Source organism: Gossypium hirsutum, chromosome A13, assembly GCF_007990345.1.
Source record: "Gossypium hirsutum isolate 1008001.06 chromosome A13, Gossypium_hirsutum_v2.1, whole genome shotgun sequence".
Taxonomy (NCBI): Eukaryota; Viridiplantae; Streptophyta; class Magnoliopsida; order Malvales; family Malvaceae; genus Gossypium; species Gossypium hirsutum.
This window is the reverse complement of record NC_053436.1, coordinates 13071156-13087360: the sequence shown is the minus strand read 5'-3', so window position 1 is coordinate 13087360 and position 16205 is coordinate 13071156. Positions and strand designations below refer to the sequence as shown.

Here is a 16205-nt window from a genome sequence, read left to right as displayed (position 1 = left end):
CCTAAAAAGTAACCAATCGAGTGTAAATCCTGTTTCGACAAAATAGTGTTAACACAATGGAAAACGCAACATGAAAAGAAATAGCGACGAAACTTACACAATATCGACCTCACAAGAAACGAAGGATTCCCAATTCAGGCAAAAATCAATTGTAGTAAGAAGAACAAAAATAAAAAGAAAAAGAAAACAGGAAGACAAGGAACCAAAATTATAAAAAAGAAAAAGAACGATAGAATTCTTCAGAATGTTTTAAAATAACCACCCTCCCACCTTTCGGCAATTGCAAAAAATATTTCCTAATGCATACGATGGGACTCAAACTCGAAACTAAACAAAATACAAACAGATTATTAACCAGTGAACTAGCAGGCTCATTATTGACATCGATTTACCTAGAATTGCATTTAACCACCTAACATATGGATAAGGATTGTTTTAAAAAAATAACAAAACTTTTAACGATGCCACTCGAATCCGAAACCTTAAACATAGAAGAAGAGCATAGAACCAAAGATACAGAAATTAATTACTGCAAATTCTCACAATTAAACTTTTTAAATTTTGGGGTGTTACAAGTGGTATATTTTTTAACATCATGTTTAAATCCCATCACCTAAAAACATAACCGCTCGAGAAAGCTTACTTTCTATTAAAAAATGTCTTACTCAAAGATTTTGAAGTACGAAAATCAGGTTGAAAACCTGAGGTGATCATTTTGCCCATAACCATTAACTCTTTATCATGTACTACAACAAAACAGGTTTTTAGCAGTGTTTTTTAGGGCCTATAAGTGCCGCTAAAATAATAAAAGCGCCGCAAAAAGTGCCGCTATAGATAACGTCACTAAATTTTGCGGCGTTACTAAAGAACATGACCTTTACCGGCGCTTTCTCAAAAAAAGCCGCTAAAGAACATGACCTTTAGTGGTGCTTTCCTCAAAAACGCCGTTAAATACATGATTTTTAACGGCGCTTTCTCCTCAAACATCGTTAAAGACATGACCTTTAGTGACGCTTTCCCCAAAAAACGCCACTAAAGACCATATCAAATTCAACTTCCTTTTTAATCATCTCATTTACATTCTTACCTTAAATGATCATACAAAATTTAAATGACCTAACAATGGACACATTTTAAATTGTTTTTGAGTTCAAAAACATTAACAAGAGAACTTATCATAATGTTTGATCAAAATGTTAACATAATCATCTTTGAAAACTCAATCTAATGGCTACAATACACTTTCTTCTAAAAAGTAAAATCTTTGAAACTTTTGTCGAATAAACAACATGATGTTCACTATAAGAAACTTCAACTACAAGCATACTACAATTACTTGTCAGTTTAATTCCAGCAGAGCTTCTTGATTGACCTGCTCCAGACCTGCACAAGTCCTTGTTAGTTGAAGCTGTTGCACCCATGATCATACCTAAAATTGCAAAAACATAGAATCAATGAACTCATATAGAGTATAACAAATCATCTGTGAGCTTTGAAGTTCTTAAAATGCTACACAAAGAACATTTAAACACTTCAATTTACAACATTTAAATACTTCAATTTACAGCATTTAAATACTTCAATTTACAGCATTTAAACACCAGCAACCATCAATTAAATAAGAAGAATTTTAAACATTTAATAGTCATTTCCATCATAATCGACAGCAAATTATCCACCATTTAATTAGCTTAGTTTTAGCATTAATTCGGTAATGAGCAACGATATACAGCAGCATTCAATCCACCCTACAAAGATATTTCAAACATCAATTTACTCACTTCCTGATCTCATTAACAGTAGCAATTTAACTAATTTCTTTCATATAGTTCTTCCAACCGGAAACAGTAAGATTAAACCACCAAGGTTTGAGCATTTTATGTGACAAAGACCAAGAAAAGCTCACCAAAAATTTGTTCAAAGTGCTGAGATCCTCACACTAGCATTTTATGTGACAAAGACCAAGAAAGGTTTCAAACACTAGTACCGGATTACTAACTAAAAAGTACTTTGTAGTGAAAATAATAGCAAACAATTGTGTTACCATGATAGATTTGCATTCACCAATATAAAGTTGGTAAAACCAAGATCATTGCATCAGTATCTTGATAACATATAAAACAAGTAATTAATCAAAGTTGAGATACCTTCATTAGTGATACACTAGCATGTTAATTAGAGTATGAAATTGCTTAATTAAAAAATTATAAAATATACTTCAAACATTTTACTTTAGAAATTGAGGGTAGTAAGCAGTTTATTAAAAAATTAAAAAAAAGTTATATAAGATTTTTATTATAAAATATTTAATAAAAAAGGTAAAATTACAAATAATTATAATTAAAATCAAATGAATATAATGAAACTTAACCAAACCAAGAGATATTGATTCATTGAAGTTATCAAAACCTAAATAGTTTTTGTTTTTAATTTACGACAACATTAAACTGATTATTTTACGACAAGTAAGATACTGGTAATTGATTATGTTGACTAAATGCCATTTGAAACATGAGTATGATGACATAGTAGAGATATGAATATAAACATGCAAACAGATGCATGTAAGCCTGCAAACAAACACATCAAGAACATGCACATTTCCATTAAACCTTTTTCTCCATCACACGGCTCAACCCAATTTCCAGAGATTTTTCTAGCTGCTGTAGTTCTTCAATATTTAATCCATGGAGTTCCTCACCTCTCATTTGCCTGTTTCAAGGCAAAATCCATGGATGAAAAAGTCAATATCATTTTTAAATAGATAGAATTTAATGGTGAAGATACAATGATCATATTCAAAGGCCCGTATTATTTTATACAAATATTTAGTTTTAATAGATATATTTAATCCTTTTTAAATATTTTCATATATTCGAAAAAAACCATACACTGATACCTTCATACCTAAATATGTATGCATATGTATCGAATACAACGAATAAAAATAACAAAAATAATGTGAAACAAGAGGCTCACCAGTGAGACTTTCACATCTACTGCTCTATAAAATAATCCAAATTTTCATTCATCCCCAAGTAATTTTCCAGCCGACTGATTACATATTAATGTAAGAACTAAAAGTAAAGAAATATGTCTACATATATACAAGAAGAAATAAAAAGCCACTAACCTACAGCCCAAGACAAGGTTGTTCCAGCTTCTCAAGGTTCTTTGAGCACAAATGGTGCCTTTCTAGTATATCCTTCATGCTTCATGTCAAAATATTAAACCATCAGTTTTTATTTTTTTTTATTTTTATCTCAACCTATAAAAATGGCTTCAATTCAAATATGATATCCTAAAACTTTTTTATGATAACAATTGTATATAGTTTTAAAATATCATTTTTCAAATAGAATGTCAAGCTTTTTGCCCGCTAGTTGCAAATCTAAGTTAATGTAATTTGAGTAGGAGTATTGGATATAAATATATATTTTAAGATTTATATAATATCTAAATCATCCTTTTTTTACATAATTTGAACATGATGTGTAAATAGTACTATCTTTCAAAAATAGATTTTTTTCTAAAAATCCCACTAATAGCTATATTAGCAGATATCATAAGCATAAATACATACCTACATGCATATATATACATACATATAGTTAGATGAGTGTCCATTCTCTCAAAACATACTGGAGTATGCTATTGCAAAGTAATTTAAGGTGAAAAACAATGTGTTTCAGTCCCTAATAGTTTCCCTGAAGAAAATCTATAAACTAGCAAAACCAACCAAGTGACACTAAAAGGTAAAAAATGAATTAAAAACAAAACAAAGATCCTGACCTGAGACCAATACTTAAACTGTATATATATTATACATGAACTATTTCAGAATTCAACACTTCAAACAAAATAGATGCACAAACTATTTCATGCATGCTCAACGAATCAACAAGCATTTAGTTCGGTCACATATTAAAATAACACGAAACTTATTAAAGATTTCTTGAGGAATAATCATGAGCATTAAAGCTTTAATAACCATTAAATTGCAAAAATGCAAAAATAAGAGAGAATTGACTCAAAAAACATACCAGTCCAGCACTCCATTCTTGCGCAAGGAGATATTTTTATTACATCAGGTGGATCAACACTGATATTTAAACATAAAACTAGGGCCAAACATCCTGTCTTCATCTGCATATGAAATCGTAAGTCAAGTGAATATGGTCAAGCACACCATATCAAGGCAAATTAAAGGAAAAATAGTTCCTAGGGAATAGTTTCTAATATTTATTAAGAAGAAACATACTATTATCTAATAATCAAATTCAGTTCCAAGAAAGAAAATATTAATTAATGTATTGCAAAGAAACCCGAGCAATTTAGCAATCCTTTCGTTAAGTTTTAACCTCCTATTGAAGAAAACCAAGTTGTAAACCAGCAACTCTGTACCACTACTGTTTACAGAAATCAGGCAGAAGATGATAAGAATAGCGTTTAAAATATGCTATTCTAATCATCTAGGCAACAGGCATGACATTGCAGTAGAAGAAAATACCCTTTAACAAATTGCAAAATACAACCAGTCTCAAGTAGCAGGTAAGGATACTTACAGCAATTAGCTCAGTTGCCACTTGAGCAAGTTCAGATTGCCACCTGCCTTGTTCAGTTCCAGGTGCTAGGCCACCTGAATCTCGAATCAGTTCTGATAGCTTCTTGCCAACCTAGAACAATGATTAGTTGAAACCAGTAGCATTAACCAGTGTATCACTATATGAAATTCAAAAGTTCCTAAACTAAATTAAATGAACTAGGGAAAGAATTTTGTTCTTGTTTTTTTTTTTAAAACCTAGAGATTCAGGAAAGATAGAACAAAGGCAAAATTAGAACAATTAAGACATTTCACAAGAAGACAGTTGATATTACTTTAGGCATAGAACATACAAGATAAAAAAGAAAAAAGAAATAGAAACAACTGACCGCATGACATAGAACTGCACCATCAAATCGAAGCAATAGAAGGAAACTAGAAAACTAATATAATAGAAATAAAAAACCCAAACAAAAAAAATCAAATATTTCTAAGACGATTGAAAACTAATATAATAGAAATAAGAAACCCAAATTAAAATTTCTAAAATTTTAAGACGATTGAAAATTAAAGGAAGTAAATTTCAACAAACCCAAAAAAAGAAAATCAAAAACCTCACATACTCGCTAAGACTGAGTTCGCTGCTGGGTAGAGTGGCTAGGCATTGGGAAACTGGGTGTTTAGAGTTTCGAAAAATCAAAGAACAGACTGAGAAATAAAATAAAATAACAGGTTGAGAGGATTTTCGGGTATAAAATAGAAGAACATGTTGAGAAAGGCTGAGAAAAAAATGGAAATTGGGAAAGAAAAGGGAATCGGGGGAGTGAAATAGAGGAACAGGCTGAGAATGGCTGAGAAAGAAAAGGAAATCGGGAAAGAAGAGGAAATTGGAGGGAGAGAAATAAGACGGCGTCGTTTCAATCAAAACTAAAAATTAGTGGTGTTTATATCAAGACGACGCCGTTTTCTTTAAAATAAATTGATTTTTTGTGGCGTTTTTATCATAAACGCCGCTAATGCTTGACTTTTTTGCAATTTTTATATTGAATTATTATATCTTTCATATCAATTTTAAATAAATATTTTTTAAAAAATTTAAGTAATATTTAAAAGAATTAGATAAAATTTGAAATTTTTATATAATCACTACAACGAAACAGGTTTTTAGCGGCTTTTTTTAGCCTATAGTGGCGCCACTAAAACTATTTGTGGCGCTTGTAATGCCGCTAACATTTTGCGGCATTTATGTAAAAAAACGCTACTATAGAACATGACATTTAGCGGCGCTTTTACAACAAATGCCGTTAGAAAACATGGCCTTTAGCGGCGCTTTTCCCACAAACACCGCTAAAGAACATGGCCTTTAGCAGCACTTTTCCCACAAACGCCACTATATAACAAACCTTTAGCGGCGCTTTTTTCACAAACGCCACTATAAAATAGACCTTTAGCGGCGCTTTTCCCATAAACACCGCTAAAGAACATGACCTTTAAAAAAATATTTTAATTAAATAATATTTATATGATAAATATTATATTATGTTTTATTTTTTAAATTTGAGCTTTAAACTATATACTTTTAACGATAAAAAATATTAATTAAATTAAAATTTTCTATTAAAATTTTAACTTTAAAACTAAATATAAAAATTAATGAATTTAAATTTAGAATCTAAAATAATAAATTAATAACACAATTAAAATCCAAAAGTTAGAACTCAAGTTATCTTAAATATTAAAATAAAAATAAGAATTTAGAATCAAAACTAAAATAAATAATAAAAATTAGCTAATACTTGTGGATGTAAAAATTGGGTACATCAATGAATCAAATAATTCCACTTCTATGCCGTGATCATGTCAATTATTCATGGATATTGCACTGCTATAAGTAAGGGTGGTCATACTACATATGTTTGCTCCAATAGCCTTTATATTTAGCAATTCCTATTTCTAACCAAGGTTTCATTACTCCATCATAGTGTATAACTGCTGCCCGCTCGATATCAGCCCACCAAAGACCTGAGTGATAGCTCTAGCACATGCCATCTCCTTTCTAAAGCCATAGTCTGGTTGTAGAATTAAATGCAAAATTCAACATTTGAAATGTGAAAGCAATATTATACAGATATATACCCATGAAAGCTTGTTCAACATTTGTGGCATCTTTTGCACTGGTTTCCAAAAAAGGTATGCCAATTTCATCTGCAAATGCTTGAAAGAAGAAAGCAGCAATATCATGGGGGCAAAGAGTGCTGTAAAGCACCAACAATTACATTTTACAATTCAATAATCACACAACTCTTCCTAGAGATAAACTGGCAAATACCTTGGCTGTTTCGTATGACACAACTTTATTAGCTGTAAGATCGCACTTGTTTCCAACTAGTAGTTTGTTAACATTATCACTAGCATAGCGATCAATTTCACTCAGCCATTGCTTGATATTGTTGAAGCTTTCTTGGTCTGTCACATCATAAACGATCTAACAGAGGATCCAGCAGTAGAAGGGAAAGAAAAAGATCAAAAAAATAAAACTTCATAAGTAGCACAAATAAAGACCGAGAAAAATATCTAGAAGGGAGATCACCCACTATTATGCCATGGGCACCACGGTACTACTACTAGTGATTGTCCTAAACCGTTCTTGTCTACCAGTATCCCACTGCACATTGAACCATAAGAAAATTAATTAGTTATCATCATGAAGCCAAAATTATGTGTCTAGATTTAAGAGTGACTTCTTAAGACTAATTATAAAATAAAAATATACAGAAAGGGAAAAAGTAGCAGCCAAAGAAGAAAATGAACAGACAACTCATTATCTTATTAGGAGCATTACTCGGAACAACATAGGTCAGAAAATTTTCAAAGAAACAAATCAAAGATAAAGTATGTAAAAACATACAATTTGAAGTTTAATGGTTTTCCCATCCTACTCCATAGTACGTATTTTCTACCAAAAAAGAAAATGAAATCAAAAGAGGTTAGAATAATTGCTACAAGTTTTGGGAGTTAGAGGTCAAGTTAGCACTAAGGACTGTTCACTTACAAAATCAACCCCAATGGTGCTTATATAGCTTTCTACATATGATATCCTGCATAAAAGAAATTACAAAATCTCAGGTTCATGATTTTGTCCTGCATAACCATCTGGAAATATTCAAAATTCCACATGTTTGATATCTTGATATACAACTAAATATAGTGACAAGATTCCGAGGCCACAACTGCCTATGTCCAAACACGTGAAATGAACATTTTACTATCTCAAGACACATGTTATATGCAGTAAAAATTTTTAATGAATCATTATTACAATCTAACATCATACATGGATATAAGCATTCAGGGCAATCATATAAGAACCTAAGAATGTACGACGAGGAAAATAGATCTCTATAATGTAGACATTTGGTTTCAAATGACAACGTAAGTCAAGAAACTTACAGCAAATCTCAAAAGAAGACAAGATTTTCCAACACCAGAATCTCCAATAAGCAGAAGCTTGAACAAGTAGTCACTGCAAAAGATTGCAACCAAATAATACCAATATATGTTCCAATGACGCATAAAAATAACATCAACAACTATAACATGTGTAACATAAAATTTTGTTTTCGCCAAAAGAGGCCTAATGCCCAAACCCAATCTCTTATAAACGAAACCTAAAGTTTAACTTGTCAGCGTTAAAATGCCAATTAACCAAATTAAGTGCCCAAAGATTAACCTTAGAATGCCCAGCAATTATCAGTTGACACTGGTGCATCAAGAAAGCGCAATTCAAAATGAATTTTGATTTCAAACAAATTAAAGTAAGTCATCATCATTCACTCATATATACATACATAATGAGCACATTTTTTAAGACAGATTTGCTTCTTCAATACACATAATCGATTTAGCAATATGTTAACAAAATATAACAAATTATTTGCAAAAGAATAATATACCTCTTTGAATCTAATTATATTTGGATGCTTGAAAGACCTATGGTTCATAATCTCCCCCTGCACATGTTTATCATCTGCATAGTCAAAGAAACCCTTGAAATCAATCCATTGAGTCTAAACAAGAAAAAATGAGCCCAATTTACCCATGAATAAAAAGAAAATGCAAACAGATACAAGATCATGAACATTAACCGTAGAAATCAGAATTGTAAATATGAAATGAAAGGAAAAAGAAAAGAAAAGAAAATCCTAGTACGTACCTTGGGTCCTCTTTCAATATACTTGACAACATATGTCGATGGAGATACAGCAGCGGGAGGGGGAGGGGGGAGAGGGAGGGGGAGGGAACCGATTTTGGGAAAAAGAAAGGAGGGAAAAAAGAAGATATTTCATGTCAAATTTTGGGATTTCAGGGGGAAGGGGGGAACCGATTTTGGGAAAAAGTCTTTAGGCATTTAGGGTAACAAAACGGTGCCGTTTTGTGTAAGACTAAAAAACGCCAATAGCGGGCGTTTTCAAAAAGTCATTCTCCTTTACACAATGGCACTGTTTTGCTTCGCTAAAAATCCCTTATTTTGTTTTAATATATATAAACTTTATCATTATCTCTCAAATAATTTAAACTATATTGATAATTTTAATATATTAAAATAAATATTATCTTCTTTACAATTTTATAAGAAATTAATTAATATATAAATTAAAAAAATCAGTCATATACCCAAAAAAAACTTTAAAATTATTTTAATTAATAGTATTTTATTTTTTCCATTTTTGACATGTATTTTTCTATGTTTTTACTTTCAAAATTTTTCTCAATAAAATCCAAATGTTGCTTCAATTTTCCAACAGTAAACCCTAAATGTTAAACCCCAAACTATAAACCTATACCCTAAACCCTAAATATATATTACAAGGGATAAAAGTAATTAAAAAATAATCTTATTGCTTATCTAAACCCTAAAAATTTTTGATTTTTTATTATTTTATCAAAAACCCTAACCCTTAAACCTTAATAGCTTAACCCTTAAAACCATGAACAGTACTACAACCCTAACTATAAAACAAAAAACCACAAACTCTAAACCATAAACCTTAAAACAAAAACTCTAAACCCAAAATAATAAACATTATATCATAAACCCTAAACCCCTAAACCATGGACATTAAAACTTAAATCTTAAATCATAAACCTAAACCCCAAAATAATAAACATTATATCATAGCCCATATCCCTTAAACATTAAAACCTTAAAACCTTAACCCCAAACCTTAAACCATAATTAAATATTTAATTATATGTATACACCTAAATTATGATAAAGATACATCTCAGAATTATATATGAATTTCAATTTAATGTGTAATTGTAGACGTGAAATTCTAATTGTGGTTTAAATGTATAGTGGAAACTTTAATTTTGATTTAATCATACACATTTTAAAAAATAAATACATCAATATATTTTTATATTGAATAAATACAAATATTTATGTATGCAATATATAAATATAAAATGATGTTATATCAATAATTGTGTTCATAATTTATGCTTTTGGGATTTAACCCATTGCACACTAAACCATTGTTCATGTATGCTTCTGGGATTTAACCCATTTTGATATATATATTTTTAAAATAATAATTTATATTTATCTTATTTAAATTTATATTATAAAAATTCTAAGATATACAAATTAATTAAGTAGTTCACCATATTTACCCCTAAACCCCAACCTTCAAACCCCAAATCCTAAACCATAAATCCCAAACCATAAACTCTAAGCCCTAAACTTTAAACCATAAACCCTAAACCATAACCCATAAATTAAATTAATTTTTTGCGGCGTTTTTAAAAAAGCGCCGGTAATGCTCGATCTATAGCGTCATTTTTCAAAAAGCGCTGCTAATGCCACTAAAGCTCACATAAAACGTCGGCGTTGTGCTTAATTTTTTTGTGGCGTTTTTCAAATAGCGCCGCTAATGGTCGACCTATAGCGGTGTTTTTTAAAAAGCGCCACTAATGCTCGATCTATAGCTGCGTTTTTCAAAAAGCGCCACTGATGCTCGAGAAACATAAATTTTTCAAATTATGATTCCTATTTTTTCAAATTGAACATAATTTTTTAATTACGTAAAAAAATATGATGTTAAATTTAATCTAAAAACAAAATCAAACATAAATTTGACCACTAAATAACTGGGTATTAAACTTACCATTTATCCCATTTTAAAAAGAGATTCAGACAGTTCAGCACAGCTAAGCGCCCACATCAGCATCGTCTCACACCACAAATCAGAAACTGTTCAGACACATAAGCCACGTGTCCATCTGTGATCTCTCGAGATGCGGGGCTAAATTTTCGTCTCGAAAGTCAAAATGAGAAACCCGCACATAATCTCGGGTGATGACGTGGTGATCAATTTGTGACCAATCCTTCTATCAAACCGCCCTCAATCTTTCCACTTATTTACCATCCTCGCCATCCTCCGACCAAAACGGATGACCGCAATAAAATCACATGTCCACGTCATCCTAGAGTGTCCCATCCACAAAGCTAACATCGCACCACGTGGCAAGCACCCATCAAACCTCGGACAAACGTGAATAAATAAACCAGTTTTTGCTCACTGAAAAAAATAAAAAGAAAACTTCCAGTTACCAACGCTGACAGCTCTTCACTGTTCCCCCTATTATGTATTTTTAGCTCAAAGAAATGTTTGCTTTTCTGTTATCAATGTTGATGCGTATTTGCTTCGATTAATGGATTATGTGTTCTTCGACATTGGCTGATTTCAGAAGCCGGGATTGGGTTCTTTTCATTGAAGAGGTAAAGCTTAATCTCAATTTACTCTTTTTCTATGATTTTAAATTTTAATCATTCAAATGATTCAATTCCTTGTTCTTTGCACATGATCTGGGTATAATTTTAATCGGTTTTTGTTAATTTTGATTATTGAAGGGTAGTTTCTGTTAGGATTGAGGAATCAATAGAGCCGAATTACCGCCCAACTGCAGTGGTTTACTGTAAAGTTAGGAGGAATAACGGGATGGAACCTGTATGCGATTTTTGTCGAGGAGAAAGAGCAGTGGTTTACTGTAAATCGGATTCGGCTCGGCTTTGCTTGAGCTGTGATGGGTGCGTTCACTCTGCAAATTTGTTGTCACGTAGACACGTTCGTTCACTTTTGTGTGAGAAATGCAATTCTCAATCTGCAGTTGTTAGGTGTTTGGATGAGAAATTGTCTCTTTGTCAGGATTGTGATGGTAATGGCAATGGTTGCTGGAGTTTGGGGCATTGGCGAGAGGCCCTCAATTCTTATACGGATTGTCCTTCTTTGGCTGAGTTTAGAAGAATCTGGTCTTCGGTTCTTGGTGCTTCGTCTCCTGCTGTTTTTGATGTTGATTGGCCAGTCGGTGCTTCAGCTGCTAACGACAATTGTTTCACTAACTGTTTGAATCAAATAGATCAAGGGGGCTCATTTGAACTGGCTGGTACAAAGTTAAATGAACTAGATTCATGTCCTAAGCTAAAGCCTTGTATGGTTTCATCTTCTCTGATATCACCAAATGCAAATTACGTCCCTTACTGTAACGATGGAGAACCTGTTTTCTCAGAGGAGCCGAATATGCCAAAGGTATGGCTTTTGCTGCTATATTTATTTGAATTGGTGATGGAAAGTATTGAATTTGAAGTAATAGCTCGACTCTTGAATCATTCTTTGTTTAGCCGCATTTGGACTGATCTGTCTTGAATGTTTGATTTTGGCTCCTTTTGTTCCAGGGTTATTCTGACCTCAGAGATTTCAAAGTTCCTGATGGTGATGACCTTTGTGAGGGCCTGAACATCAATGATGTTCAATTCAGCTTCGAAACTGCCAATGAGATATTTGGTGGTTCACAAGGCCAAACTAGGTACCAGTTTGAGAAGGTTGGGACAGACTGCCTAATTATGGACAAAACTTTACCGGTAATCGAATCTAATGGTCCTAGCAAGAACATGTTAGAGGTTTTCTTTTCTCTCTCTAATTTCAATTGCAAAATTTATCTTATAAATACATCTATGGTTATATATATATATTTATATTCTATTTCTTCCTTTCCACATTTTCTAATCTAATTTGTAGTATTGTATGAGCATCTGAGTTGTTTTTCATATAAAACTTAGAAAATTATCAGCTGATGCTTTGAGTTTTAAATCCTAACTTTTTGGTACTTCATCAACTGTGATGTGAGAGTGTAATAGGTAATAGGCCAAAAATCCATCTGCTATATAGCTATTGTTTCTATTCAGTAATATGTTTCTGATAAAGTAAAATCTGAAACTTGAAGTCCTTGTGCAATAGAACACCATTTATTTTATGTCCTAAGTGGCCTCCATTTGCAGCATTTGTTTTAAAATCAATTCATTTCACTGCATTAGTTTCAACTCATGACTTGTGCAAATCGTACTTTGTAATACTACTACCTTCTGCTCTACAAATCAAACAATAATAGACATATGGTAAGGAACAATTAAGTTCATAACTAATAGGATCAAGACTCAGCTCCATGGTACTCATGTTATTGTGTTAATAAGACATTTTACCATGTTACATGTTTATTTCTCGAGCATACTTATTGTTGCTGGTGTTCTGGAGTTATTATAAACCTGAAAAACTACATAACTGTGTTCTTGTTTTATCTATGTTTCTTTATTGAAGTTGAGAAGAGATTTTAAATCACTTCATGGTTGACAAGCCACTGTTGTGTATCTTAACAGGCATTACCATCGGGACAAAAGGAGTGCCAGCCTTTTCCATCCCCTCAAGTTGGTTGCTCAGCTAGTATGATGGCTACCATGATTGGCACTTCTAATTGCATGCTTATGAATCCGGGTTGTAACCGAAACATCAATCTAGGATATCCTGTTGGCCAAGTTCCTTCAAACTTAGCTCCTTCACCGTCCAACATTACAGTGAAAACTAGCCCTGCTGGATTTCAAGACTGTGGATTACCACCAGGTTTTCTAACCGGTGACTCCCATTTCCAAAATTTGGAAGTTAGTTGCCCACAAGCTAGGGATAAAGCGAAGATAAGATACAATGAAAAAAAGAAAACACGAATGTATGTTTTTCATCCCTGTTACATTGAAATTGATGTTTATCTTCTGTTTTCATGTTAATATGATACTGAGATAACTCATTTTCTGGTTAAAAATGTTTGGAGGACACTTTCCTGAAATCAAAATTGTTCTGTTTTAATACCTGATAATCTGTAGATTTACTTCTTTTGGGATGACATTGTCTGTTGTCTTTAATAATATAGATTGCCTCTTCAACATATGAAATCATCAGTTGTAATTTGTAGGCATGATTATTGTTTTACTTTTCCTGAAACAAAACAATTAGTTTGACAATAAAAACAGAATACATCTCTGCATAATGAATATTACTTACGTTCCCAATTTAAGATGGAAGGAGGTTGTTTTGCATTTTATTTTTCAATATTTGGTTTAAATAGCTATTAATTCACATGGTCAGGATGATGTATGACAAGTTCTTCTTCAATTGTTTTTTCATTTTCCTATTTACAGATTTGGTAAGCAAATAAGATATGCCTCCCGTAAGGCTAGGGCTGACACTAGGAAACGTGTGAAAGGCAGATTTGTGAAAGCAGGCGAAGAATATGATTATGATCCTCTCGTTGCACGGAACTTCTAAGGCAAATTATGGAATCATGCCCCTGATCATGAAGGTAAGAGATTTAATAAGACGATAATTAGTCCATCTAAAAATGTTTGTAAATAATGTTAATCATAATGGCATGATAAGCATTGAACCGAGACTCTAGCCTATTTTCAGTAAAGAAAGAAAAGGTCTACAATGGATCAATTGATAAAATAAAGAGCTTATTGTAGAATACTATATTGAAGAAATTAAGAAATCAGTAACATTAGAGCGAAGGAAATATAAAGGAACACTGAAAGTTTAGTCATCTTCAGATTAGCCTGCTTTTTTTTGGTTTATAGGGAAAGTCAAACAGATATTCAGATAAGACAGCTGTAGGAAACAAGTTTCTGCTAGAATTGATCTTATACATAGTTTTTTTTCTTCTTTTTTGGAAAATTTCCATTGTTGACTAGTACGAGTATGGCTGTAGAGGTTAATCACAGTATTGACAGATATCGCATGCACTTTCAAAGTTCAGGTCTTAACCCTTTAATTTTGTTGCTTAGGATCCAATAGCTAACAACATTATCATTTCTCTTGTTCAATATGAGGCAGCAATGCAGCTTTTTTATAAATTTCCTCCCTTGGTGTACTTTTCAGGGTGTCCTTTCCTTGTACACTTACTCGACTTAAGCCTTCTCAATTGTACTTACTATTGCTGATTTACTTGGTCTTTCTTGATGATGGAGAATTGGCAGTAAACCTCCCTTAGTGTATGAAGGTGCTTTTATTTCCATTTGTTATGAGCATTATTTGGCTTCATATCAGAAGCCTGTTTCTTATGCACGAGTCTATTGTACTGTAGGCACCTTAAATTATTTGAGTTGTGAACACTCGAGTTATAACCGAGTTCATCCCTGATAATCTATGAACTGCCTCAATTATGCTGATGCTATAGCTCCACATGATTTGCTACTGGGGGCTCTTAACAATAAATTATTCATGTAAAATTACTGCTTACATTACATGCTACTTTTGTATGCTTCATTAACCGCATAAACTCAACTGAGGATATTATTCTATTGGTATATTTGTAGGAAAAATTATGAAGGTACACACATCAAGAAGTCCCAGCTGGCTTTGAAGAACGTTGAAGTAAAAAACCATTGGTGCATATTTTTTTCTTAGACCCTTTAGCTTTTTCCTAATCATCTATGTTGCCACTGCACAAGGCAAAACCCTTGTTGCAAGTTAATTTTGGTTAACAAATTTTTTATTGGTGCACAACACAAGCTCCATTCCATGTAATAAAAACACTGATCCTTGGTCATCAAATTGAAATAAGGAGTAGAATTTTGGTCACAATTTGTCCTTTTGATTTCTTTCATATTTTAAAGTACTGTATATTCTTATTCTGCCTGTTTTTCTTTAGTTGCAGATGAAATGATCTATGAAGAATGGTAAAAGGGAAATTGCTTGAAGTAGCAGGGTCAGTAGCAGAAGCAAGTTGTTCCTCTCTTTAAGGCCTCTGAAGGAGAGAAAAAGTTTTTGAAAAAAAGGGAAGAGGATAGTGTACCATGTATATGCAGGAAATAGATAATGTCGCAATATAAAACACTGTGAAGTTGTGAGGAAAAAGGAAAATTAAATGTAACCTCCCCAAATTTTGTACTTTGAATCAGTACATATGCTATACAATTATTATTATTATTATTATTATTTGCTTTTAACCTCCCCTTCCCAATTGTCCAATTCTTGTCTTAGAATAGAAAAGGTCTGATGAAGGATTTTCAACTCCTCAACACATCTGGTATTGATTTCGGAGGTTTTGTCGTCTTCGAAATATTATTTACTTCTGAATAAGTTGCAGAAACTAACGAGTCTGTGATTAGAATTATGGGTATTTAATTTCGGTTAAAATCAAATTAATCAACTGAACTGATCTAATTCGGTTAATCGATCTAATTTGGTTGGAGGTCAGTTAATAATTTTTTGGAGGTTGGTTATCGAATTGAGTAATATTATATACTATAGGTATTAGTTAATTCGGTTAATCT

The 16205-nt window shown here is 32.2% G+C and overlaps 2 protein-coding genes and 1 pseudogene across 10 annotated transcripts; 1 reads left to right on the top strand and 2 right to left on the bottom strand.

Moving 5' to 3' along the window:
* Positions 1-1141: 1141 nt before the first annotated feature.
* Positions 1142-6592, bottom strand: LOC107894029 (uncharacterized). Its single transcript, XM_041084721.1, has 5 exons — positions 6559-6592; positions 5163-5470; positions 4566-4676; positions 4044-4146; positions 1142-2712 (listed from the first exon to the last, which is right to left on the bottom strand). Exons 1-5 carry the CDS (start codon positions 6590-6592, stop codon positions 2705-2707), a joined length of 564 nt encoding a protein of 187 aa, XP_040940655.1. The 3' UTR covers positions 1142-2704.
* Positions 6311-8788, bottom strand: LOC107894644 (ras-related protein RABD2a-like; annotated as a pseudogene).
* A 2350-nt stretch (positions 8789-11138) lies between these two features.
* Positions 11139-15864, top strand: LOC107894028 (zinc finger protein CONSTANS-LIKE 12). 9 transcript variants are annotated; one of them, XR_001683113.2, is made up of 8 exons: positions 11139-11327; positions 11460-12135; positions 12282-12467; positions 13260-13603; positions 14073-14233; positions 14809-14929; positions 15246-15317; positions 15581-15864. XR_001683113.2 is itself a non-coding variant. In XM_016819219.2 (6 exons), the coding sequence occupies exons 2-5, from the start codon at positions 11548-11550 to the stop codon at positions 14197-14199; spliced, it is 1284 nt and encodes a 427-aa protein (XP_016674708.2). In that variant the 5' UTR covers positions 11151-11327; positions 11460-11547; the 3' UTR covers positions 14200-14233; positions 14809-14930. The 9 variants fall into 9 exon arrangements, 1 of the variants encoding a protein (XP_016674708.2); XR_001683109.2 differs by having other exon boundaries at positions 11151-11327; positions 11465-12135; positions 12282-12506; XR_001683111.2 differs by having other exon boundaries at positions 11151-11327; positions 12282-12506; positions 15246-15303.
* Positions 15865-16205: the final 341 nt, after the last annotated feature.